Source organism: Oryx dammah, unplaced genomic scaffold, assembly GCF_014754425.2.
Source record: "Oryx dammah isolate SB20612 unplaced genomic scaffold, SCBI_Odam_1.1 HiC_scaffold_19, whole genome shotgun sequence".
Lineage (NCBI taxonomy): Eukaryota > Metazoa > Chordata > Mammalia > Artiodactyla > Bovidae > Oryx > Oryx dammah.
The window spans coordinates 76,051,835-76,078,077 of NW_024070203.1; the positions used below are offsets into that span (position 1 = coordinate 76,051,835).

Here is a 26,243-nt window from a genome sequence, read left to right on the forward strand (position 1 = left end):
AAAGTTTTTGTATTATTCATATTTGGCAAGGTTCGAATCCTCCTAATCCTGGGATTTATTCTACTTAATTAGAAAAACGTTGCCAATGCCACATAATATAGAAACTAGTAACTTGCTATTTTGCTGATGGTAATACACAGCAAATATAATTTTTAAAATTCTATACTTAGGCTTTGCATGGTTATCATTTTATTTCTAATTTATAAATCCCCAACTAATTTCTCCTTCCTTTCCCACCATTCATATTTCCTTTTAAAATATCTGCTACCACAAAAAATGTGTAAATTATGTGTGTCCCAAGATTTGTGTATTTTCAAAAGTTGGAATATTCACATAGCTCATAAAGTAAGTGAGAGGAGATTTAAGTACCCAACCAACATAAAGTACACAAGCTCATGAAAGGAAAATCATGCCTGTTAACCTGCTCAAGTTACTTCTCTTTAAGATAAATAATAGAAAACAGTGATTTGCTGAACATAGTTTATTTGCATTTTGAAAAGCCTTTTAGTGATGTTGTTCCTGAAAAATGATTAAGAAAAATAAATTATAATAGGGGTAATAGGGAAGGCCCTGTCATGATTTAAGTGATATGAAACAGAGATTTAGGGTATGAATGCCCTTGAGCATGGAAAAACACCATTATTCCTTAACATTTTCATTTGCAAGCCAGCTGTGTTCTAAGTCCTAAAAGGAACTGAAAGCAGACTCACCATCCAAATTATGCATTAAAATAGGCAAAAATATAGAGAGATGATTGACGATCTGCTAGGGAGAAATAGAAAACATGGTGTCAGAATTGTAGCATCTGTTAATGAAAAGATCACTTAGCCTAGCCTAGGTCTCCTGATGGCCAGGCCAAAGCCTGGCCCTCCAGATCACAGCCTCAAGGCTGATGGTGAATGTCTTGAGCTGCTTATGTTGGTTGGTTCCGCCACGCTGTCCAGGGAGCGCAGCCAGGGAACTTTACTGGAGTCCTTTAGTTTATGCTTTCTGTCTCATTTCCCAAAACAGAGTCCCAGATATATCTTAAATATAATCTTTAGGGTATCAGAGAACAAGAGAATATTTAGGGGCCTCACCTCACCAAATCTATTGTTTCCGTGTTCCCTAAGGAAGCTCAGAGAAGGACATAGCTCCTACCCAGGTGTGCAAGCCAGAGAGCTGGTTGCCATCTTCACGTCTTCTCTCTCCTTTGTTCCCTGACCTTCGGTGATCTTCAGTCACTAACATGTATCCATTTCTCTCCTTATCTGTTATTCTATCTACTTTTCTCTAACTCCATGCCACTACCTCAGTTTACGTCTGCAGTGTCTCACATTGATTACCAAAATTCCCTGCCCCTAGAGTCTCTCAAAACCATTTAACTTACTACAGATGGAGCCATCTTTTTCAAAATGTGTATTTGATCATGTCACTTCTCTGCTCTCAATTTCGACTACTCCCATCGTCCTCAGACTGGAGACCATATTCCTTCATCGACATCTCTCTAAGCAGATGCCTTTCCACTCGCTGCCATCTATCTCTGTCTTACTGAAATATTAGATTTTTTACTTTTATTTGTTTATTTATTTTGGCTGCACAGCATGTGGGATCTTCATTCGTTGACCAGGGATTGAACTTGCACCCCTGCATTGATTTTAATTTTTTTTTTTTTGCTTTATTTTGGCCACACAGCATTCAGGATCTTAGTTCCCCACTCAGGGATCAAACTCATGCTCCCTACAGTGGCAGTGTGGTGTCTTAATCATGGGACCACCAGGGAAGGCCCACTGAAATACCTGTATTTCCATAGAAAGGCAATGGCACCCCACTCCAGTACTCTTGCCTGGAAAATCCCATGGATGGAGGAGCCTGGGGGGCTGCAGTCCATGGGGTCGCTGAGGATTGGACACAACTGAGCGACTTCACTTTCACTTTTCACTTTGACGTACTGGAGAAGGAAATGGCAACCCACTCCAGTGTTCTTGCCTGGAGAATCCCAGGGACGAGGGAGCCTGATGGGCTGCCATCTATGGGGTCACACAGAGTCGGACATGACTGAAGCGACTTGGCAGTAGCATCAGCAGGCATTTCACCGGAGAAGGCAATGGCAACCTACTCCAGTACTCTTGCCAGGAGAATCCCATGGACAGAGGAGCCTGGTAGGCTATAGTCCATGGGGTCACTAAGAGTTGGACATGACTGATGCGACTTAGCAGCAGCAGCAGCAGCAGAGAGGCCTTACTTTCTTCCCTCCAGAGCTTTTCACGGTCTCATCTTCTCTCCTTTATGCTTCTGTGATATCCTGTGTTTGTCCCTGTCAGAACACTTATCACACAAAATTGAAAATAGCTGTTCTCATGCCTGACTTTCCCACTGGACTGTAAGGTCTTTGAGAACAGGAACTGTTTCTTATTTGCTGCTGTGGCCTGCATGCCTAGCACAGAATAGACACTCTCATTTTTGAAAACATGAATGAATGATGTGAGAAGAGATCAGTCATGAGAGAAACAGCTCAAATTGGAAATAGAACAACGTTGCATAAAAGGACTGAAGAGTAAATAAAAAGCGATTGCCTGTTTTAGCATTGCTTTCACTTATAACATCTGCCTTTCCCCCACCTGCATTCCTAATAGCTTGAAAGTTTTCGTCACTCAGCCATATTTTCACCGATATTCTTCACTCATGCTGCAGCCATTGCCTATCCACTGGCAATGTGGGAAGTAGCTCCATATTTATTAAAAAATGTTTCTAACAGTCTGGTTGTCTTTTAAGGTTCTGGAGGTACAGGGTAATTTTCATAAATAACATGAATGTTATTAACTGCAACTTTCAGAAATAGAGCATTTTTTTTCAGGCACCCTATTCTACATGCAGGATCTTAGTTTCCCAACCAGGGATCAAACCCATGCCCCCTGCACTGCAAGTGTGGACCCCTAACCACTGAACCTTCAAGGGATTCCCAGAAATAGATTTTATGTCTGCCTCAAAATATTGTGCCCTAATAGGGTAACTTTTATTGGGAAGTCTTCTAGGTGACAAATATATTTGAGAGCTGGAAATGACTCAGGTTTTGGAGAGAGGACTGAGAAGTAGGGTCAATAGTTGGTAAATGGAGGTGGAAGAGGAGTGTTTAAGAAATTCATATAAAAACTACCACGATCCTTTAACATTGGAGCAGGGGATTACGTAAAAGCATGGCGTGCATGCCATGTTGCTTCAGTCATATCTGATTCTTTGTGACCCTATGGACCGTAGCCTGCCAAGGAATTCTCCAGGCAAGAATACTGGAATGGGTTGCCATTTCCTCATCTAGGGTATCTTCCAGACCCAGGGATCGAACCTGCGGCTCTTATGTCTCCTGTGTTAGCAGGCAGGTTCTTTACCACTAATGCGACCTGGAAAGCCCCAAAATCCATGGTAGATGAAAACTTTTTTAAAGCCTGATGCTGCTACTGCTAAGTCACTTCAGTCATGTCCAACTCTGTGCGACCCCATAGACGGCAGCCCACCAGGCTCCCCCGTCCCTGGGATTCTCCAGGCAAGAACACTGGAGTGGGTTGCCATTTCCTTCTCCTACGCACGAAAGTGAAAAGTCAAAGTGAAGTCGCTCAGTCGTGTCCGACCCTCAGCGACCCCATGGACTGCAGCCTACCAGGCTTCTCCATCCATGGGATTTTCCAGGCAAGAGTACTGGAGTGGGGTGCCATTGCCTTCTCCATTTTTAAAGCCTACACTTCATCAAATAAAGTATCATCTTTAGCTTTTGTGTTCACAATCCCAAGAGGCTATAGAATTCAGTGACAAGATGGTATCTTAAAGGAGTAAATAGTCATAGAATTACTAATGCTATTCATGTACAGAAAGGAGGGATGATGAAATGTGTCATGATGTTCAGGACTCTGTTGATCACTGCAGCATTTGCTTTCTAAACACTCCACTTTCCTGCTGAAAAGTTGGCTTAGAGCCTAATGGGATGGTTCATTTTTCTCCAGGGCATTAGATAAAGTCCATTTCCAGCAACAAGATGTTGGACTTGATCTGATGTGGCAAGTCCTACCTTCTTGGAAGTAACATATGCCTCTGGAACTAATGGAAAAACTTGGCATGAAAATTTGAGCAACAATTCTTATCTCTATAAATATCACAATTAATCACTTAATGTAGAGTATCCTCATAGAAAGCATTTGTCCAGGATACCACTCTGCTTTTTAAATGTTACTTTTCTTGCTCTCACATAAAAGAGAGATTGTATCATTTAAAAGTTACTCAAGATTTATTCTTAGATCTGCAGCTTTGTTTAAGAGCTTTTCCAGAGGCAAAATGGTATTTCCTTTCTCTAAAAGAAGGGAAAGGAGGGGTGGAGAGGAGTCCCCCTTGATGAACTGAATATTTGGAATACTTGCATAAAACAGCCGAGTGTGTGGCAGATCAACTGGTATAAGTTTTAAAAGAAAACATATATTTCTTATTTAAAAAGACCTAATGGATTCTTTATTAATACAATCAATTGGTTAGGGAAACATAAAGTATAAAGTGACTTTTAACTGTATTTAAGTGTATGTTTTTTTAAAAGAAAGACTTCTCTCCTTGGTAGTAAAAACATTGATGATAAGCATGTGCCGAGCTAAATTATACCAAATGTCTGGAGACAATAAGTTGGAGGAAACATGCTGTATATTAAAGATAGAATAGTTAATCCATTATTATGGTGAATTAGAGTTTAAATTGGTACATTTGTATAAAATTGTAATCTGAGACATACTTTGTTTTTTATACAGATGACAATTTTTGGAGTTCTGTTTAAATTTTGGCCTCAGTTCTGTGAGTTTAGGAAGAACTTAACTGATGAAAAAATTATGAGTGTTTTGGAGAGAAGACAAGAATATAGTAAGCAGAAAAAGAAAATGGCAGTCATAGAAGATGAAAAATTTGTAAAGGTGAGACAGGAATCATTTGGGGTTTAATCAGACTTTTAAAAGGTATGTGATATTGTTACTGAGTCCAAGCTGTCTCTGCTCGCCACAGGACAGGCCAATGAATCTGAGGGGTTTAGGCAAGGAAGAGACATTATTAATCAGGGAGCCAGCTGACCCAGAAGATAGCAGACTAGTGCCTCAAAATAACCATCTTATTGAGGTCTGGATGCCAGATTTTTATAGATCAGAGATTGAGGGGAGACAAGGAAGCAAAGTAAAAAAGGCAATTAATCTTGCAGACATCTACAACGGCAAGCCTTAGGCAGGGGATGTGTTAGTTTCTTCTTTCCTGCCATCTACAGGTGGACAGGGTTCTGAACCCAAAGCACTTTAACAGTCAGGCAGAGTGGCAGGATTCTCTGAGGCAGGCCATTCTGTATGATTATAATAACAAAAGCAATGAAAAGCAAGTCAAAGAAATGGTTCCAGTGTGGACTCAGAATTGGTTTCTTCTCTGCAAATGCTATGTGCACATTTGTAGAATTTGGGATGAGCAAAAATACAGAGAAGTTATAAAGTATGGATTTTAGTGACGTTTAAGCCTTCAGTCAGAAGTTTCAGACTTGTTTTGAAATTAAAAAAAAAATCTCAAATATCATCTCATCTATGTACCTCTCTTGGAGAGCACTTTATATTTGTCTTATGAGTAAGTTTTTGCATCTGTCTTTCTCACTGAACTGAGATCCTCAAAGACACCATCTGTCTTATTAAATACTTCCACCACTATCCAGCACATGTTCAATTATTAATCATTATTTACCAAATAAATCTGGGAATGAATGAGATAGTATTATGTACTTGGGACAGCATTTTCAATATTAAAATTAGAGAATGATACACTGACTGTGAAACTTATGAGTTGGCCAGGCTGCCTCTTTGTCTGTCTGTTAAGTTATCAATTTATCTATCTCTTTATCTATTTTTTTACTTGAGAAGGGGTAACAAGTAACATATTTCATCTTATTTATAAGCTTCACCCCTATTCTCTTTTTTAAAAGAAATTTAAAATATATCTAAAGATATAAAAGTAATATAATTATAACCCTCATATTTCCCCAGGTCAACATAAACACTGTTAACATATTTTACATTAGTTTTTCATTTTTCCTTTGTAAGTGAAATAGTGCAGAACACTGTACCCTCTTCACCCCAGTCCTGAGTTCTTATTTTTAATGCATAATTTTATTCATTTACTTATTTGGCCGTGCTGGGCCTTCGTTGCTGTGTGGACCTCCCTCTAGTCATGGTGCGGTGGTTCCTCTCGTGGCTCCCAGGTTCTAGAGCACAGGCTCAGTAGTTGTGGCGCACGGGTGCCGTTGCTCCACAGTATGTCAGACCTTCCTGGATCAGGAATCAAACCCACGTCACCTGCACGGCAGGTGGATTCTTTACCACTGAGCCACCAGGAAAGCCCCCAACCCTGAGTTCTATTGCCTTCCCCACTGCCAAGAGCAACCATTAAGTTTTGGACATGTTCTCAACAACTCCTTCTTAAGATAATGTTTTATATGGGTATATGGATTCATAAATGATACAGAAGACTATGTTGTATGTACTTTAACTTACCTAAATAGTGCCATATTTTATTAGTCTGCTCAGGCTACTATACCAAAATATTACAGAATAGATGGCTTAAACAACAGAAATTAACTTTCTCATAGTTCAGGAGACTAGAAATCCCAGCTCAAGGTGCCAGCTAATAGGATTCTTGGTGAGACCTGGCATGTACAAGGCTACCTTCTTGTGTCCTCACAAGTTGGGGAGAGAAAGAGAGCTCTCATCCTTTCTCTTCTTGTAAAGCCACAATTCCTTTGGATTATGACCCTACCCTTATGACCTCATTTAACCCTAAATACCTTTTAAAGGACACCTTTATTTGGTGTTATCTCTAGAAGGTCTTGTAGATCTTCATAGAATCGGTCAATGTCAACTTCTTCAGCCTCACTGGTTGGGGCACAGACTTGGATTACTGTGATATTGAATGGTTTGCCTTGGAAATGAACCAAGATCATTTTGTCATTTTTGAAGTTGCACCCAAGTACTGTATTTCGGACTCTTTTGTTGACTATGAGGGCTACTCCATTTCTTCTAAGGGATACTTGCCCACAGTAGTAGGTATAATGGTCATCTGAATTAAAGTCTCCCATTCTCATCCATTTTAGTTCACTGATTCCTAAGATATTGATGTTCAATCTTGCATCTCCTGCTTGATCACATCCAATTTGCCTTGATTCATGGACCTAACATTCCAGGTTCCTATGCAATATTGTTCTTTACAGCATCGGACTTTACTTTCACCACCAAACACATCCACAACTGAGCATCTTTTCCACTTTGGCCCAACCTCTTCATTCTTTCTGGAGCTATTAGTAATTGCCCTCTGCTCTTCCTGAGTAGCGTATTGGACACCTTCTGGCCTTGGCGATGTTCATCTTCTGGTATCATATCTTTTTGCCTTTTCAAACTGTTTATGAAGTTCTTGCAGCAAGAATACTGGAGTGTATTGCTGTTTCCTTCTCCAGTGGACCACATTTTGTCAGAACTCTTCATTATGACTGGTCTGTCTTGGGTGACCTTGCAAAGCCTCGCTGATAGCTTCACTGAGTTATGCAAGCCCCTTCATCACAACAAGACTATGATCTATGAAGGGAGAGGAGAGGAGCCAAAGACAGAGACGCTCTATACAGCCAGAAAAAAACAAGACCTGGAGCTGACTGTGACTCAGATCATGAGCTCCTTATTTATTGCAAATTTCAGACTTAAATTGAAGAAAGTAAGGAAAAACCAATAGGCCATTCAAAGTGAAAGTGAAAGTTGCTCAGTCATGTCTGACTCTTTGTGACCCCATGGACTGAGGCCTGCCAGGCTCCTCTGTCCATAGAATTCTCCAAGGCAGAATACTGGAGTGGGTAACCATTCTCTTCTCCAGGTGATCTTCCCAACCTAGGGATTAAACCTGAGGTTCTTCCCAACACAGGGATTGAACCCAAATCTCCCACATCTGAGCCACCAGGGAAGCCCCAATAGGCCATTCAGGTATGACCTAAATCAAATCCCTTATGATTATACAGTGGAGGTGACAGATAGATTCAAGAGATTAGATCTGGTAGACAGAGTGCCTGAAGAACTATGGATGGAGTTTGTAACACTGTACAGGAGGCAGTGACCAAAACCATCCCAAAGAAAACGAAATGCAAGAAGACAAAGTGGTCGTCTGAGGAGGCTTTACAAATAGCTGAGGAAAGAAGAGAAGCAAAAGGCAAGGGAGAAAGGGGAAAAATATACCCAACTGAATGCAGAGTTCCAGAGAATAAATAGCAAGGAGAGACAAGAAAGCCTTCTTCAAGGACCAATGCAAATAAATAGAGAAAACAATAGAATGGGAAAGACTAGCGATCTCTTTAAGAAAATTAGAGATATCAAAGGAATATTTCATGCAAATATGGGTACAATAAAGGACAGCAACGGTGAGGACCTAAGAGGAGCAGAAGAGATTAAGAAGAGGTGGCAAGAATACACAGAACTATGTAAAAAAGGTCTTAATGACCCAGATAACCACGATGATGTGAGACAGACATCCTAGAGTGTGAAGTCAAGTGGACCTTAGGAAGCATTACTATGAATAAAGCTAGTAGAAGTGATGGTATTCTAGCCGAGCTATTTAAAATCCTAAAAGATTATGTTGTTAAAGTGCTGCACTCAATATGTCAGCAAATTTGGAAAACTCAGCAGTGGCCACAGGACTGGAAAAGGTCAATTTTCATTCCAATCCCAAAGAAAGGCAATGCCAAAGAATGTTCAAACTACCATACATTTGCACTTATTTCGCATGCTAGTAAGGTTATGCTCAAAATCCTTCAAGCTAGGCTTCAACAGTTTTTGAACCTAGAACTTCCAGAAGTATAAGCTGGGTTTAGAAAGGCAGGGGAACCAGAGATCAAATTGTCAACATCCAATGGATCAGAGAGAAGCAAGGGAATTCCAGAAAAATATCTACTTTGCCTCACTGACTATGAGGAAGCCTATGTGGACCACAACAAACTGTGGAAAATTCTTAAAGAGATGGGAATACCAGACCACCTTACCTGTCTCCTGAGAAACCTGTATTCAGCAACAGTTAGAACCAGACATGGAACAACAGACTGGTTCCAAATTGGGAAAGGAGTATGACAAGGCTGTATATTGTCACCCTGTTTATTTAATTTATATGCAGAATGAAAAGTGTAGTTGCTCAGTTGTGTCTGACTCTACTACCCTATGGACTATATTGCCTGCCGGGCTCCTTCATCCACAGGATTTTCTGGGCAAGAATACTGGAGTGGGTTGCCATTTCCTTCTCCAAATATGCAGAATACATCCTGCAAAATGCCAGGCTGAATGGATCACAAGCTGGAATCAAGATTGCCAGGAAAAATATCAATAGCTTCAGATACCCAAATGATACCACTTTAATGGCAGAAAGTGAAGAGGAACTAAAGAGCCTCATGATGAGAGTGAAAGAGGAGAGTGAAAAAACTGGCTTGAAACTCAACATTCAAAAAACTAGAATCATGGCATCCGGTCCCATCACTTAATGGCAAATAGAAGGGGAAAGAGTAGAAGCAGTGACAGATTTTCTTGGGTTCCAGAGTAACTAAGGACAGTGACTGCAGTCATGAAATTAAAAGATGCTTGCTCCTTGGAAGAAAAGCTACAACAAACCTAAACAGCATATTAAAAAGCAGACATCACTTGCCAACAAATGTCCAGATAGTCAAAACTATGGTTTTTCCAGTAGTCATGTACATGTGTGAGAGTTGGTCGTAAAGAAGGCTGAGTGCCAAAGAGTTGATGCTTTCAAATTATGATGCTAGAGGACTCTTGCGAGTCCCTTGGGCTGCAAGAAGATCAAACCAGTTAATCCTTAAGGAAATCAACCCTGAATATTTATTGGAAGGATTGATGCTGACGCTGAAGCTCCAGTACTTTGGCCACCCGATGCAAAGAGCTGATTTAATGGAAAAGACCCTGCTGATGCTAGGAAACATTGAAGGCAAAAGGAAAAGGGGGCTGCAGAGGACAAGATGGTTAGATAGCATTATCGATTCAATAGACATGAATTTGAATGAACTCCAGGAGATAGTGGAGGACAAAGGAGCCTGGCATGCTGCAGTCCGTGGGGTCACAAAGAGTCAAACCAGACTTAGGAAATGAACAACAGCAACCTCTTAAAGACCCTACCTCATGATACAGTCACAGTGAAAGTTAGGACATCAACATACGAATTTGGGAGAGACATAATTCATTCTATAGCACATATTGTGCTTTCTACATCTTGCATTTTAAATTTATTGTTGTTTTTAATTCTACCCACACTGCTCTACTTAGATAGATCTCATTTTTTCAGCTTAATTGCTGCATTCCCGTCATATGCATAAATATCCCGTCATATGCATAAATATACTATTTAACTATTTCTTTATTGTATTTTTTCAATTTATATATGGAGGCATTCCTGTAAATGCCTCCATAGTCACGTGATTAAAATGTTTTGGGAATGGTTAAGTAATAGAGTATGAGTGTGTGTCAGTCTGTGTTCTTATTTCTCCTCATCTGGTATGTTCAGACTTCCAAATTTTTGTCCATCTGTTGATGACAAATGGTATGTCATCTTACTAATGCAGTACTCTTGCCTGGAAAATCCCATGGATGGAGGAGCCTGGTGGGCTGCAGTCCATGGGGTTGTGAAGAGTCAGACATGATTGAGCGACTTCCCTTCCACTTTTCACTCTTCACTTTCATGCATTGGAGAAGAAATGGCAACCCACTCCAGTGTTCTTGCCTGGAGAATCCCAGGGACGGGGGAGCCTGGTGGGCTGCCGTCTGTGGGGTCACACAGTCGGACACGACTGAAGCGACTCAGCAGCAGCAGCAGACTAATGCATTCATTTCTATCCATCTAATTAGTAAGGGCTTCCCAGGTGGCTCAGTGGTAAAGGATCTGCCTGCCAATACCGAAGCCACAGGAGACTCGGGTTGCATCCCTGGGCCAGGAAGATCCCCTGAAGGAAAAAATGGCAACCCTCTCCAGGATTCTTGCTGGGATAATCCCACGGATAGAGGAACCTGGTGGGCTACAGTCCATGGGGTCATAAAGAGTTAGACATGACTGAGCGGCTGAGCATGCATGCAATTATTAATAAGATGGAACGATGTTTCACATGTTAACTATTGAGATATTGTATCAGGATTGTAGTAAGCCTATAGTTCAATCTGAGAATTTATGTCATAAATTAGAAAGCATTTTGTTTTCTAATCCATGAACAGTTTATTTCTGTTTAGTTCTTCTTTAATTTCTTTCATCAATGATTTTGCATTTTCTGTGACATCTTGAATATATTTTGTGAAATTTATTCCAAAGTATTTCATATTCAAGATAATGTTATCTTATGACTCTTACGACTAACTGATATTACACTGTATGGTTATAATGCATTTTGCTTATCCATTCATCAGTTGATGTATTGGGTTGTTTCCACTTTTTGACTTTCATTAATAATGCTGCTGTGAACATTCTTATGCAACCTTATATATATAGACATGTTTTAATTTTTCTTGGGACCTAGAGGTTGAATTATTGGCTCCTTTTGAGGAATTGCCAAACTTCTCTAAAGCTATAGTATCATCTCGGTATCTTGATTTTCACGTGGTATCTTTTTCCATCTGTTTACGTTACTACCTGTATCATTATATTTGAATTAAATTTCCTCTAGACAGCATATAGTTGGGTCATGGTAGTGTTTGGTTTTTGGTTTTAATCTACTCTACCAATCTCTTCCTTTTAATTGGTATGTTTAGTCTATGCATCTTTAGTATAAGTATTGATATGTTAGTTTTTAAATCTGTCATTGTACTTTCTGTTTTGCTTATTCCCTCTCTTCTTTCTTCTATTTCCTTGTCTTATATTCCTGTGTATTACTTGTACATCTCTTAGAATTTCATTTTGGTGTATCTCTGTTTAGATGTTTCAGCAGTTACTTTAGATGTCACCTTATACAAGCATAACTTCATAACTTCTCAATTTATTGGTGTTGACATTTTACCAGTTTGGGTCTCAAAACTACCTCCCTTTAAGTCTCTTTCCCCTCACCTGTTTACAATTATCTTAAATACTTCTCAACATATATTGAGAATCCCATCAGACAATTTTATAATTTTTGCTTCAACTGTTAAACATAAATCAGGAAACTCAAAGTGAAAAGTCTATTGTATTTACCCCTACTTTTGCTCTATTTTTCTTCTTTTTTGATGTTCCAAGATTTGTTTTGTTCTTTCGTTTTCTTTTATGTAAGGTATTATTTCTCACTGCTTTCAAGATTCTTTGTGTTTAGTTTTCAGAATTTTGAATATGATATGTCTTACGCAGATTTCTTTGGGTTGTTTCTGTTTGAGGATTGCTCAAGTTCTTGAGTCTGCATATTTATATCTTTTGTCAAGTTTGGAAGAGGGGGATTTATATTAATGCTACATATATTTGTGTATATATATGCATATATACACTTTCTTTATGATCCATATTCATGATACCTTGGGTACTTCATTTCTGAGAGATTTTTTGTTTTTTCAATCTTTTTTAAGTTCAGTAAACAGTAATTTTACATTTTCCTTTTAAAATGTTTTGATCTGTTTCTGTTCTGAGTTTCTGCATTTAGGATTTGGAGTTTTATGTCATATATGCAAATGTTTGTATGGGAATATTTTATCCATTTTGAGCTCCTGTGTTAGAGTTTTATGATTCATGATTGGATTTCTTGGAGAGTACTGTTATCAACTAAAATATTGGACTTCTCATTTTGTTTTATTCTTGCAGTGGTTTTATGGGATATCACCTGTTATTTTCTGCTCATTTTAAAATGTCTTATATTTTTCTCAACCACCAATAATAGGGAGTAGTCAGAATTCTAATACACTATGGATGGGAGTGTAGATTAAACTTTAGAAAACAATTTTACTTTATCTGGTAAATTAAAAGATGCACTTAGCCTTCAATTTATCAAATCTACTTGTAAATACATATATCCTAGAGTAATTTGTGGACACAGATATCAGGTGATATGCACATGGTTTATAGCACCCATGTTTTCAAAAGCAAAAAAATCAGAAGCTATCCAAATATCTATTAACAGGAGATTGTTAAAAATAAATTCAAGTAGTAGAACACTTGCTGTGATGGAAAGCAAATAAACGATCCTACAATACTAAACGTAGACACACACCGGGGATGTGCTGTTGGCTGGGAAAGTTGCAAAAATGTGACGTCAACTCTGCTTATATAAAGTTAAAATTCAGATAAAACGAATCGATACAAATGTGATAAACTATAAAAAGAAGGAATGATAAACACAAAGTTCAGTACAGTGGTTACCTTTGCAGGTTGGGTGGAGACATGATGTGATTGGGCAGGCGACACAAGAGGGAGCAGAGGTGCTGGTAGCGCGGCGTCTCTTAAGCTTTGGTGGTATTGTTATTATTCACATCCTATTGTTAGAAAATTTTAATAAGCATTTAATATGTAATAACATGTTTAGATGAATAATACTGCAAAAAATTACCAGATTTTCAAAAGCTTCTCTTTGGTACATGTTTCCTATCATCGGGAGGTTGAGGGTATTTCCAGTATAGAGTGGGAATCGGGAAAGGCCTAAGAGCAAGAAAATAGGAAGAGGTGTCTTTAAAATCTTGCTTCCACTGAATCAGTTCTTCACAATATGACTTCACATATTTTTGTTGATGTATTAAAAGTTCTTTAATCATAGGGCAAATATTTACTCATATACAGCTTGTGAGTGATTTGTATCTTCCCAGGTGCCACTGGTGGTAAAGAATCCACCTGCTGATGCAGGAGACTCAAGAGACATGGGTTCGATCCCTGTGTCGGGAAGATCTCCTGGAAGAGGAAATGGCAACCCTCTCCGGGATTCTTGCCTGGAAAATCCCATGGACAGAGGAGCCTGGTGGGCTGTAGTCCATGCGGTCACAAAGAGTCAGACACGACTGACTGACTGAGCACACAGCTCATGTATAGAAATGAAATGTTATTACACTTAAATATAATTAGTTTTGGATTATTTATTTTAAAAATTTCTGCAGTTATTTCCCTTCCAGTGGTTTGGGTAATAAGTGACAGATCATATAATACAAAAGCTGATTTCTCCCTCAAACCAACTATGCATCTGGCCCAATCTATATAATCTGACAAGAAACAGAGTTCACTAAATGAAAACCCTCATATTTACCTTCTTCAGACCCTTGAGGCAAGTACGTGTCTGACTGAGCCACATGAATGTGATACTAATTTGGTAGGCTCAGGAAGAAAATATATTTGAAGGGTTCATTTAGGGAGGAAAAAATAGAATGTTGTCTAACTTAAGTACGTTTGGAGCTTTTTTCTGATTACATCTGTGACATGTGAATAACTTCACCAATCAGATGAGTCCTATGTGAGCCTGCTGCATTTTTTACTAACGTGGCCTAAATAGTCTCTCAAAAAGAGCTCCCTGTCCTAATCTCTTTCTTCCTTCTTTCACCAGACTTTTATTGATCATCTGCTACATAGAATTTTATTGATGACCTATTTATCCCTTTTATATATGCTAGGAACATGAATATAAAATTTACATACAGTGTAAGGATAGAAACACACACACATATATACTTAATTGAAAAGAATATAAACAAAAAACTGAAATCCCAGAAATTTAGTAATTAATTATTTGTGGGGGGAAAGTAAAGGATCTCAAAGAAAAGGTTAATTTGAGTTAGTCTTAAATAGTAAGCTCTATTCAGGTCTCCCGCATTGCAGGCAGATTCTTTAGCAGCTGAGCCACAAGGGAAGCCCAAGAGTACTGGAGTGGGTAGCCTATCCCTTCTCCAGCAGATCTGCCCAACCCAGGAATCAAACCAGGGTCTCCTGCATTATAGGCGGATTCTTTACCAACTATTCCACAAATAGTTCTAAATGTATGCACGTATGCCCACTCAGTCGTGTCTGACTTGTTGCGACCCTAAGGACTGTAGCCCACCAGGCTCCTCTGTCCATGGAATTTTCCAGGCAAGAATCCTGGAGTGGGTTGCCATTTCCTCTTCCAGGGAATCTTCCCCACCCAGGGATTGAACCCCCATCTCCTGTGCTCCTGCATTGGCTGGCAGGCAGATTCTTTACCACCGTACCACTTGGGAAGTTCTCAAATGTACACTTATTGAATAAAGGTTATAGAAGTAAGGAGGATATAAAGAAGATCTCTTACTGTATCTTAAATTCTTAGGAAGAACTTCACAGCTAAGTGTCATCCCAAGTATTTTCTTTACCAAAGTTTGCTTTGGTAAATATATTGTCTGAAACAAAAGTTGGAACATATAGTGTGAGTGAGAGTAGAGAAGACCTTAAATTACTATCTCTCCAGAAAATCCAGAATGTATGTTTGTATCATCCATATTACATTTTGGTTATGGAAATGCAAGTGTCCATAAGTGATATTCTGATCTGTCTGTATCTGTCAACTAGTACATGATAACATGGTTAGGTACCAATATTGACAATCATTTTGTAAAGTAAATAATCCTAAAGAAAACATAGGAATTTTAATTTAAATATTCATACTATATACAGTAAATGTATTGCCATCACTTACTAGTGATTGCAGCCATGAAATTAAAAGATGCTTGCTCCTTGGAAGGAAAGTTATGACCAACCTAAACAGCATATTAAAAAGCAGAGACATTACTTTGTCAGCAAAGGTCCATCTAGTCAAGGCTATGGTTTTTCCAGTGGTCATGTATGGATGTGAGAGCTGGACTATAAAGAAAGCTGAGCAATGAAGAATTGACACTTTTGAACTGTGGTGTTGGAAAAGACCCTTGAGAGTCCCTTGGACTGCAAGGAGATCCAACCAGTCCATCCTAAAGGAGATCAGTCCTGGGTGTTCATTGGAAGGACTGATGTTGAAGCTGAAATGCCAGTACTTTGGCCACCTGATGTGAAGAGCTGACTCATTTGAAAAGGCCCTGATGCTGGGAAAGATTGAGGGCAGGAGCAGAAGGGGACGACAGAGGATGAATGGTTAGATGGTATCACCGACTCAATGGACACGGGTTTGGGTGGACTCCGGGAGCTGGTGATGGACAGGGAGGCCTGGTGTGCTGTAGTTCATGGGGTCACAAAGAGTCGGACACAACTCAGTGACTGAACTGAACTGAACTAATAACAGATTTCTCACATGCATTTATTTTAACATGGAAAGTATAAAGTAAAGAAGACCAACAGAGTATAAGTTTGTTCCAAGATGCTATTGTCAGTGAAGACATATGAGAAAATGTTGGAAAAGTGAATATGGGAAACTCAATTTTTTTGTAACATGAAAATATATCTTCTGAAAAAAATCACTTACTATGAAAAGCATTGGGTTTACCTAGGTAACCATAGGCATGACTCTTAACCCTCTTAACCTCAATTTTATCTATCAACTGATAGTGATAATATTAACCTCATATGATGTAAGATGGATTAATTGAAATGATATGAATAAAAGAACTTTTAGAGTATTCAACTATTTAATTGTAAGGTATTACTGATCCAAGACAGTATAGTATAGTAGATAGGAGTGCAGTTTCTAGAGTGTGCCTACCTAGTTTTGAATCCTGGCCTTACCATTGATCAGTTCTAATACCTCAGGGAAACCACTCACTTCCCAAAACCTCATTTTTTTTTCCTATGAGATGGAAATAGTAAGAGAACTTATATAACAGAGTAGAATTAAATATAGTATGTGAAACATACTACATGTCATAAAGATATTATTATCTTATTGTTGTAGTAAGTATCCTTAATAACCCCCTTTTTAGAATAATTTAATTTAATATAATTTTACAGGATGGAATCAAACAATATTCAAGTACTTCAGGATCTGTTCTCAAAACAGCTACTTTAACTAGTGACCCAGGTTTAGGCATGCAAGCATACGGCCGACAGGTAAGCAGGAAAGATATCAAAGCTATCACTTCTTCTCTAGAGCACTGGATAGTGTAATGCAGTAGCTGAGTTATTTTTAAAGTAATAGATATATGTTTGTTTGAAAATGAGGCTAAAATTCCATGAGGAGGGACTGGAATAGAGTTTCCTTGAGTCTTCAGAGAACATTACAATTTCGGCTGATCCTGAAAAACATAATCAGAGAAAATAATTTCTGGATACATACAAAGAAGATTTTAGTGGCAGAAGTTGAGATAACTATCTTATTGGAAAAGAGATAATCATATATATAAGAATATATGTAGGTTGATATAATCTTAGGTCAAGAGAAGAAAGAAGAATGTCAAATGCTATATTAATTTTTTAAATTATTTGAAGTGGTCAAAAATTGATCAAAAATGAATATATGTATGTATATGATCAATAGCTAATATATCTTTTTGATAATACATGATCAGCAACTAATATGTGTACAATTTTTATGTTTATATTTATAACATACATTAATATAGTATCCCAGAAATTTTATAAGTTATGTACATTTTTAAAGACTGATATTAAAAGTGTTTATATCATAGGCTAATACTAGCTTAAACAGTCTTTCTGGTAATCAAAATGTCAAATGTGTTCAGCCTCCCAGCTAAGATAACTGATAGATTATGAAGCTATTATTGAGATAAATGTCCAATTTTGTGAAGCCATATATTGAAAAATATATATTTAAAAGTGTGTGATACCTAATGCCATTTAGAAGAACATTTATTAGCAAATGACTAGCATTAAGTTTCAGAAACACAGTGTAAAAATAAGGGGAGAGGAAGTCTCTTCCACAAATGTTGCTGGGCAAATGGGATAACTACATGTTAAAAAAAAAAAGAAAGAAATTAGATCATTCTTTAACTCCACACACAAAAATAAGCCCAAAATGGATTAAAGACCTAAATGTGAGGCCAAACACTATAAGATTCCTAGAGGAAAACATAAAGCAGAAAACTCTTGACATAAATCATAGCAATATCTTTTTTGATCTATCTCCCAGAATAAGGGAAATAAAACCAAAAATAAACAAATGGGACCTACTTAAACGGCAAAGCTTTTGCAGAGTAAAGGGAACAATAAACAAAATGGAAAGACAACCCACAGGTTGGGAGAAAATATGCGCAGATGATGTGACTGATAAGGGATTGCTGCTGCTGCTGCCGCTGCCAAGTCACTTCAGTCGTGTCCGACCCTGTGCGGCCCCAGAGACGGCAGCCCACCAGGCTCCCCCGTCCCTGGGATTCTCCAGGCAAGAACACTGGAGTGGGTTGCCATTTCCTTCTCCAATGCAGGAAAGTGAAAAGTGAAAGTGAAGTTGCTCAGTCGTGTCCAACTCTTAGTGACCCCTTGGACGGCAGCCTACTAGGCTCCTCTGTCCATGGGATTTTCCAGGCAAGAGTACTGGAGTGGGGTGCCATCGCCTTCTCCCAATAAGGGATTAGTCTCTAAATTTTACAAACAGCTCCTGAACCGCTCAGTATCACAGTAATCCAAGTCTATGCCCCAAACACTAAATGCTGAAGAAGCTGAAGTTGAACGGTTCTAGGAAGACCTACAAGACCTTCTAGAAGTCACACCAAAGATGTCCTTTACATCATAGGGAACTGGAATGCAAAATAGGAAGTCAAGAGGTACCTGAAGTAACAGATAAGTTTGGCCTTGGAGTACAAGATGAAGCAGGGGAAAGGCTAACAGAGTTTTGCCAAGAGAATGCCTTGGTCATAGCAAACACCCTTTTTCAACAACATAAGAGAAGACTCTACAGACATCACCAGATAGCCAACACAGAAATCAGATTAATTATATTCTTTGCAGACGAAGATGGAGAAGCTCTATACAGTCAGCAAAAACAAGATCTGGAGCTGACTGTGGCTTAGATCATGAGCTGCTTATTGCAAAATTCCAGCTTAAGTTGAAAAAAGTAGGAAAACCACTAGATCATTCAGGTGTGACCTATATCAAATCTCTTATGATTATACAGTGGAGGTGGCAAATAGATTCAGGAGATCAGGTCCGGTAGACCGAATGCCTGAAGAATTATGGACAGAAGTTTGTAACGTTGTACAGGAGGTGGTGACCAAAACCATCCCCAAGAAAAGAAACGCAAGAAGGCAAAGGGTTGTCTGAGGAGGCCTTACAAATAACTGAGAAAAGAAGAGAAGCAAAAGGCAAAGGAGAAAGGGAAAGATATACCCAACTGAATGCAGAATTCCAGAGAATAGCAAGGAGAGATAAGAAAGCCTTCTTAAGTGAACAGTGCAAAGAAATAGAGGAAAAATAATAGAATGGGAAGACTAGATATCTCTTCAAGAAAATTGGAGATATCAAGGGGACATTTCATGTGAGGATGGGCATGATAAAGGACAGCAATGGCAAGAACCAAACAGAAGCACAAGCGATTAAGAAGAGGTGGCAAGAATACACAGAAGAACTATACAAAAAAGCCTGAGTTATGAAGAACTGATGCTTTTGAATTGTGCTGGAGAAGACTCTTGAGAGTCCTTTGGACTGCAAGGAGATCAAACCAGTCAGTCCTAAAGGAAATCAACTCTGAATGTTCATTGGAAGGACTGATGCTGAAGCTGAAGCTCCAGTATTCTGACCTGATGTGAAGAGCTGACTCATGGAAAAGACCCTGATGCTGGGCAAGATTGAGGGCGGGAGGAGAAGGGGGCAGTGGAGGATGAGATGGTTGGATGGCATCACCGGCTCAGTGGACATAAGTTTGAGCAAACTCCAGGAGATAGTGAAGAACAGGGAAGCCTGGCATGCTGCAGCTCATGGGGTTGAAGGAGTCAGACATGACTTAGTGACTGAACAACAAAAACACATGCTTGACAGCATCAAAACAAACAGCCCACTCAAAAGAGATGGGCAGAAGAGCTAAGTAGACATTTCTCCAAAGAAGATATACAGGTGGCCATTCAGTTCAGTTCAGTTCACTCGCTCAGGCGTGTCTGACTCTTTGCAACCCCATGAATCGCAGCACACAAGGCCTCTCTGTCCATCACCAACTCCTGGAGTTCACTCAAACTCATGTCCATCTAGTCAATGATGCCATCCAGCCATCTCACCCTCTGTCATCCCCTTCTCCTCCTGCTTTCAATCCCTCCTAGCATCAGAGTTTTTTCCAATGAGTCAACTCTTCGCATGAGGTGGCCAACGTACTGGAGTTTCAGCTTTAGCATCAGTCCTTCCAAAGAACACCCAGGACTGATCTCCTTTAGAATGGACTGGTTGGATCTCCTTGCAGTCCAAGGGACTCTCAAGAGTCTTCTCCAACACCACAGTTCAAAAGCATCAATTCTTTGGCGCTCAGCCTTCTTCACAGTCCACCTCTCACATCCATACATGACCACCGGATGGCCATTAGGCACATGAAAAGATGTTCAACATTGCTAATTATAATGAAATGCAAATCAAAAGTACAATAAGATATCACCTCATACCTGCGAGAGTAGGTATTACCAAAAAGTCCACAAACAATAAATGCTGGAGAGAGTGTGGAGAGAGGCGAACCTTCCTGCACCATTTATGGGAATGTAAATTGATACAGCCACTGTGGAGAAAAGTATGAAGGTTCCTTTAAAAACTAAAAATAGAGCTACCATACGGTCCTACAGTCCCACTGCTGGACATGTATCTGGAGAAAAACATGGTCTGAAATGATTCATGCATCTGAATGTGCATGTTTACAGTAAGTAAGACATGGAAGCAATCTAAATGTCCACCAGCAGAGGAATGGATAAAGAAGATGTGGTATATATTTACAAAGGAGTATCACTCAGCCATTAAAAAGATCGGAATAATGCCATTTGCAGCAACATGGATGGACTGGAGAATGTTATACTGAGTGAAGTCAGACAGAGAAGGTGAAGTGTCGTATGACACCCCTTACAGGTGGGATCTAAAAGGATATGATACGAATGAACTTAGGTGCAAAACAGAAGCAGACTTATAGACTCCAAGAATGAGCTTATGGTGGCTGGGGGGAAGATTGGGGAGAAGGGACAGATAAATGTATATTTTAAATATATATTAAAATATACATATATTTTAATATATATTAAAATATCTTTATATTATTTTGTTAATTTTTAATATATATTATATAAATATAAATAATATGTTACAACTGAAAACTGTTAAGAGAGTAAATCTGAGACTTCTCATCCATCACAAGGAATAATTTTTTCTATTTCTTTAATGTTCCATCTATATGTGATGAAAGGTGTTTTTTAAACCTCTTGTGATCCTTTCATGATGTGTATAAGTCAAATCATTATTATTATAAACCTTTAGCTTAAACAGTGCTATATGTTGATTATATCTTAATAAAAGTAGAAGAAAAATGAAATTATTAAAATTTAGATCAAGGCTAAAGAGAAATACCTTTACTTCATCATATCTATATAAATGTAGATCGATGACAAATAGTCGTACCAACGTTAAATTGGTAAGCTCTGTGAAAATTCATATAATTATAAATTTATGAAATGTACATGTTTTCTGTATTCTGTTCTTTGACATTAAAAGGCCTTTAAATGAAGGGGCTGATATAAGCTGTCTTACCTTCAGTTTATTTCCTGGGGCAAATATCTCTAAAATTAATTTTGCAAATTGTTTTTGTAGCCAACCTGGTGCTACTCAAAGTACATAGAAGCCTTAGAACAGGAACGGATTCTTCTTAAAATTCAGGAGGAACTAGAAAGAAAGCTGTTTGCAGGTGAGTTTGGCTCTTTGTTTCCAGGGCTGCTTTGTGGTCGTCTGTCGCAGATTGATTCTGGAGGGCTTTGCTGACGATCCCTTCACTTTCTCTTGTTTCCGGGCAGCCACACCATCGTTCACAAATTTCAAGTCTACTGCTTCCACCCTGTCTTTGAAAAAGACTGTGTCCTCCCACAACATCCAGAGTGAGTGTCAGGCGACAGTCTGATTTCAGTTCTTCCTTCCTTCCTGTTAGAACTCTGCCTCTCACCTGGCCATCTGGAGAGGGCAGAAAGGGATGTGGACTGGCTCCCTCCCAACGGCTCCGACCCCCAAGTTGGGAGAATTCAGAGTGTAGGTGTCCCATCTCTTTGTCTCTGTTTTCTTCTCTTTTGCTGAGGAGGAAAGGCTATGACATATACGCAGCACTGCATACCGTTTCCAGACTGACAGCACTCCTGGGAGTGTATATCCTGCTGCTAGGTACAGCAGAAGTTCATAGACTGAACTGGTCAGTCCCATCCATGTCCCTCTGACTCACACACTAATGCACATGGACATCTGCACAATGTGCACACACGCACCTACTTACACTCTCCACTAACAAATTAACAGGCAGGAGTAACTTGCCTCCCTTTGAACGGCACAGTCTGCTGCATAGGAAGGCCCCTGGGGAATGATCATTTATGGCTTCCATCTACTCCTTATCTAGTTTTCTCTTCCACAGAGAACATTTATAGAAGAATGGGCTCAGTTTTCCAAGGTTTTGCAAGCTGAGTTTTTCTAAGTCCCATCTTCCCAAGATGGGAATACAAGAAGGAACTGATAATAACTGAAAATCAAGCTGGGGTCCTTCTCTCATACAGATACTGATGTGTTTATACAGTTTTGATCAGATACTAGTGTTAGTTTTTAACAATGCCCTGAGAAAGTAGTATTACTAGTATAATGTAATATATGTGCAACCCATTGAACTAAAACTCAAAGGACCCAGTAAAAGTCCCATTTCTCTTCTATTTTGTAGCTTAGATTTTTGTTTCTCAAAATCCTTAGTTTTCTGGTTCTTGGGAGGATACGATGATCAGGCCTTTATGCTCTTAGCCTGCTCATCTCTCTTCTTTTCAGATTTATCCTTAACCACTCTGCTCCTGTCAGTTCCCTTACCCCTTAGATCAACATCGCAGTGCCTCCAACATTAGGGTGTGCTGACTCATTTGTTAACTTTTTAGATCCTTCTTACAACTCTAAGTTTTTGTTGTTGTTTTGGATTTAAATTTTCTCTTATTGATTATGTTTCAGTCATTTCTTCTTTTTTCTTTGCAGGAATTGTTTAAACCAAGTTTTAACTAACATGGAAGCACAAGTGATTTTTTGATGGTCTGCTTTAGAGCAAGCCTGTCATCTAAATAAAGTTTGGCTTTACTTCCGCAGTTTAAAAATTACAGCTCTTCTGTACACATAACATGGTGGTGGTGGTGGTTTAGTTGCTAAGTTGCATCAGACTCTTGCGACCCCATGGACTGTAGCCCGCCAGGCTCCTCTGTCCATGGGATTTTCCAGGCAAGAATACTAGGGTGGGTTGCCGTTTCCTTCTCCAGGGGATCTTCCGGCCCAGGAATCAAACTCAGGAATCAAACCCAGGTCTCCTGCATTGCAGGTACATTCTTTACCTACTGAGCTAGGATGGAACACATAAGACTATTTAAAAAAAAAAAACTTTAACTCATTTAGAATAAAACAAATTCTATCTCAGAAGAATCAAAATGTTTTATCACAGACCTGAAGGAACCATGTTTTGCTCCTTAAATAGTCTTTTAACAAAAATGTTCCTTGAGCATTCAGTATACAGTTGACCCTGGCACAACATGGATTTGAACTATACAGTTCCACTTATATGCAGATATTTTTCAATAGTAAACATTACAATACTCCCAGATCTGTGGCTGGTTGAATCCACAGATGCAGAACTGCGTATATGGAGGAGCCATGGATACAGGGACCTACTATAAGTTTACAGAGAATTTCAACTTTATGCAGGGAGGGTTCAGTGCCCCTAACCCTCTGTGTTGTTCAAGGGTCAGCTGTATTTGGTTTGCAGATACATTCAGCAAGTGGATAGGGATATTCCTGGCAATAAATTGACCCAAAATATAGAGGGAAGAGCCTTCCTCATCTTGTCCCTATCCCTATTCCCAATTCTAAAGAAGCTGTATATTAAATCTGTGTGGCTCTCAAAGTTCAGTGTGCATAAGACTCACTGTAACATTTGCTAGCAATGCAGATTCCTGGGCTCATTCTCTGAGAGTTTGAGTCAGTAGTTCTTGGACAGAACTCAGGAAGCCCCCTCTTTAATGGACATCCTAGTTGTCCGTGTGATAAACTGTTAGGGTAGCAAGAGAAGAGTTTTAAAAGGCAAAAGCCCCCTTATTAACTAGAGACAGTAACAAATCTGCCTGCAACGTGGGAGACCTGGGTTCGATCCCTAGATCGGGAAGATCCCCTGGAGAAGGGCATGGTAACCCACTCCAGTGTTTTGCCTGAAGAATTCCATGGACAGAGGAGCCTGGTGGGCTACAGACCATGGGGTTGCAAAGAGTCAGACACGACTGAGCGACTGACACGCACACTTGTAGCAGAGAAAACTCAGACATACATCTACGTATCTTCTTTCCTAGAGGGAAAGGAGAATCTGTAAGAAATTATCTGGGAGGATGAACCTTCATCATCTGTTTGCATTGGGACTCAGAAACTCCAAGGACTGTGACCTGGGTTAGCAGATTGGAAGCATTAGACTTCCACTTTACTACCATCCCAGAAAGTATATTCAAAGTAGAAACTACCATTCCTAATTCTTTAAAGAGTTAAGCATTGAATAGGGGGCAGAGCATCAGGAGAAAGACTTCAGATCCCACTTGTTTTCTAAAGCAGTGGGTTTGGACACCTTTTTTTTTTTAAAGCATCACAACCCTGTAGTTTCCTCTGTTCCCATACTCCCCTATACCCTGTATCAGTCAAGAAGTTTGTATCTGTTTTCCATTCATTGCCTTTTTTTTTATTCCATTCGTTTTCTGCCTTTTGATTTTAACTAAGCCATTCCAGTACTCTTGAGCCTGGAAAATCCTATGGACGGAGGAGCCTGGTAGGCTGCAGTTCATGGGGTCACTAAGAGTTCGACACAACTGAGCAACTTCACTTTCACTTTTCACTTTCATGCATTGGAGAAGGAAATGACAACCCACTCCAGTGTTCTTGCCTGGAGAATCCCAGGGACAGGGGAGCCTGGTGGGCTGCCATCTATGGGGTTGCACAGAGTTGGACACAACTGAAGCGACTTAGCAGCAGCAGCAAGCATTTTCTGTGATTCCATTTTCTTTCTTAGTGTATCAATTATACTTCTTTTTAAAGTTGTCTGGTTAGTTGCCCTAGAATTTGCAGTACACATTTATAGCTAATGAAAGTCCACATTCAAATAATACTCTGCTGCTTCATGATTGCTTCATGGGTAATGCAAGTATAATACCTTTTAACAGAATTTTCCAATTCCCTCCCTCCTATCTTTTATCATATTGCTGTCAATTAATTTAACTTATCCATAAGCTATAATTGCTGAATGCATTGTTGGTGTTATTATTTTTAACAACTGTTTTCTCCTTAGGTCAACTCAGAATAAGGAAATAAAAGGTATTATTTTACCTTCATTTATTCCCCTAATAGTCTTTCATTCTTTGTGTAGATCTGAGTTTCTGACCTATACCATTTCCCTTCCCTCTGAAGAACTTCTTTTAATATTTCTTTTAAGGAAGGTCTATTGTTTGCCTTAAAACATCTTTATTTCTCCTTTACTTTTGAAGGGTAATTTCACTGGATACAAAATTCCAAGTATTTCTTTTTTCCTTTCAACGGTTCAAATGCTTCACTCTCTTTTTGCATGGTTTCTGAAGATAAGGCAAATGCAATTCTTTTCTTGACTCTCAGATTCCTTCAAGATTTTCTCTTCATCTTTGACTTTCTGCAATTCAAACATGATAGGTGTAGATTTCTGTATATATGTCCTGCTTGTGATCGCTGAGCTTTTTCGATCAGTAGTTTTGTGTCTTTCATTAATTTTTGAAAATTCCGTCATTATTACTTCAAGTATTCTGTTCCTTTTTTCCCTGCTATTTCATTATGTACATGTCACACCTTTTGTAATAGTCTCATAGTTCTTGGATATTCTTTTCTTTTTCATTGTTCTTTTTTTTTTTTTTCCTCTTTGCATTTCAGTTTTGGAATTTTCTGTTGACTTCTCTCTAAGCTCACTGATTCTTTCCTCCGCTGTATTTAGTCTATTGATAAACTCATCCAAGACATTCTTCGTTTTTGTTTCAGTGCTTTCAGTTACTAGCATTTTCTTTTGATTCTTTGTTTGAATTTCTGTCTCTGCTTATGTTACTCAGATGTTCTTGCATGTTGTACACTTTTTTCTATTAAATCTCTTAACATATGAATCGTAGTCATTTTAAGTTTTTGGTCTGATCATTCTGAAGTCTCTG

At 39.0% G+C, this 26,243-nt stretch overlaps 1 protein-coding gene across 5 annotated transcripts in view; it reads left to right on the top strand.

Moving 5' to 3' along the window:
• The window catches only part of RGS22 (regulator of G protein signaling 22), a 136,844-nt gene extending 113,694 nt beyond the window's left edge, over positions 1 to 23,150 (top strand). For 4 of the 5 annotated variants that reach the window (XM_040260987.1, XM_040260989.1, XM_040260991.1 and 1 more), the window contains 5 exons: positions 4,761 to 4,919; positions 16,867 to 16,965; positions 21,637 to 21,730; positions 21,837 to 21,917; positions 23,035 to 23,150. In XM_040260987.1, coding sequence (XP_040116921.1) covers positions 4,761 to 4,919; positions 16,867 to 16,965; positions 21,637 to 21,730; positions 21,837 to 21,917; positions 23,035 to 23,045 — 444 coding nt within the window. In that variant the 3' untranslated portion in view covers positions 23,046 to 23,150. The remainder of the gene's footprint in view (positions 1 to 4,760; positions 4,920 to 16,866; positions 16,966 to 21,636; positions 21,731 to 21,836; positions 21,918 to 23,034) is intronic. The other variant, XM_040260990.1, reaches the window with a different exon arrangement.
• The last annotated feature ends 3,093 nt before the right edge of the window (positions 23,151 to 26,243 follow it).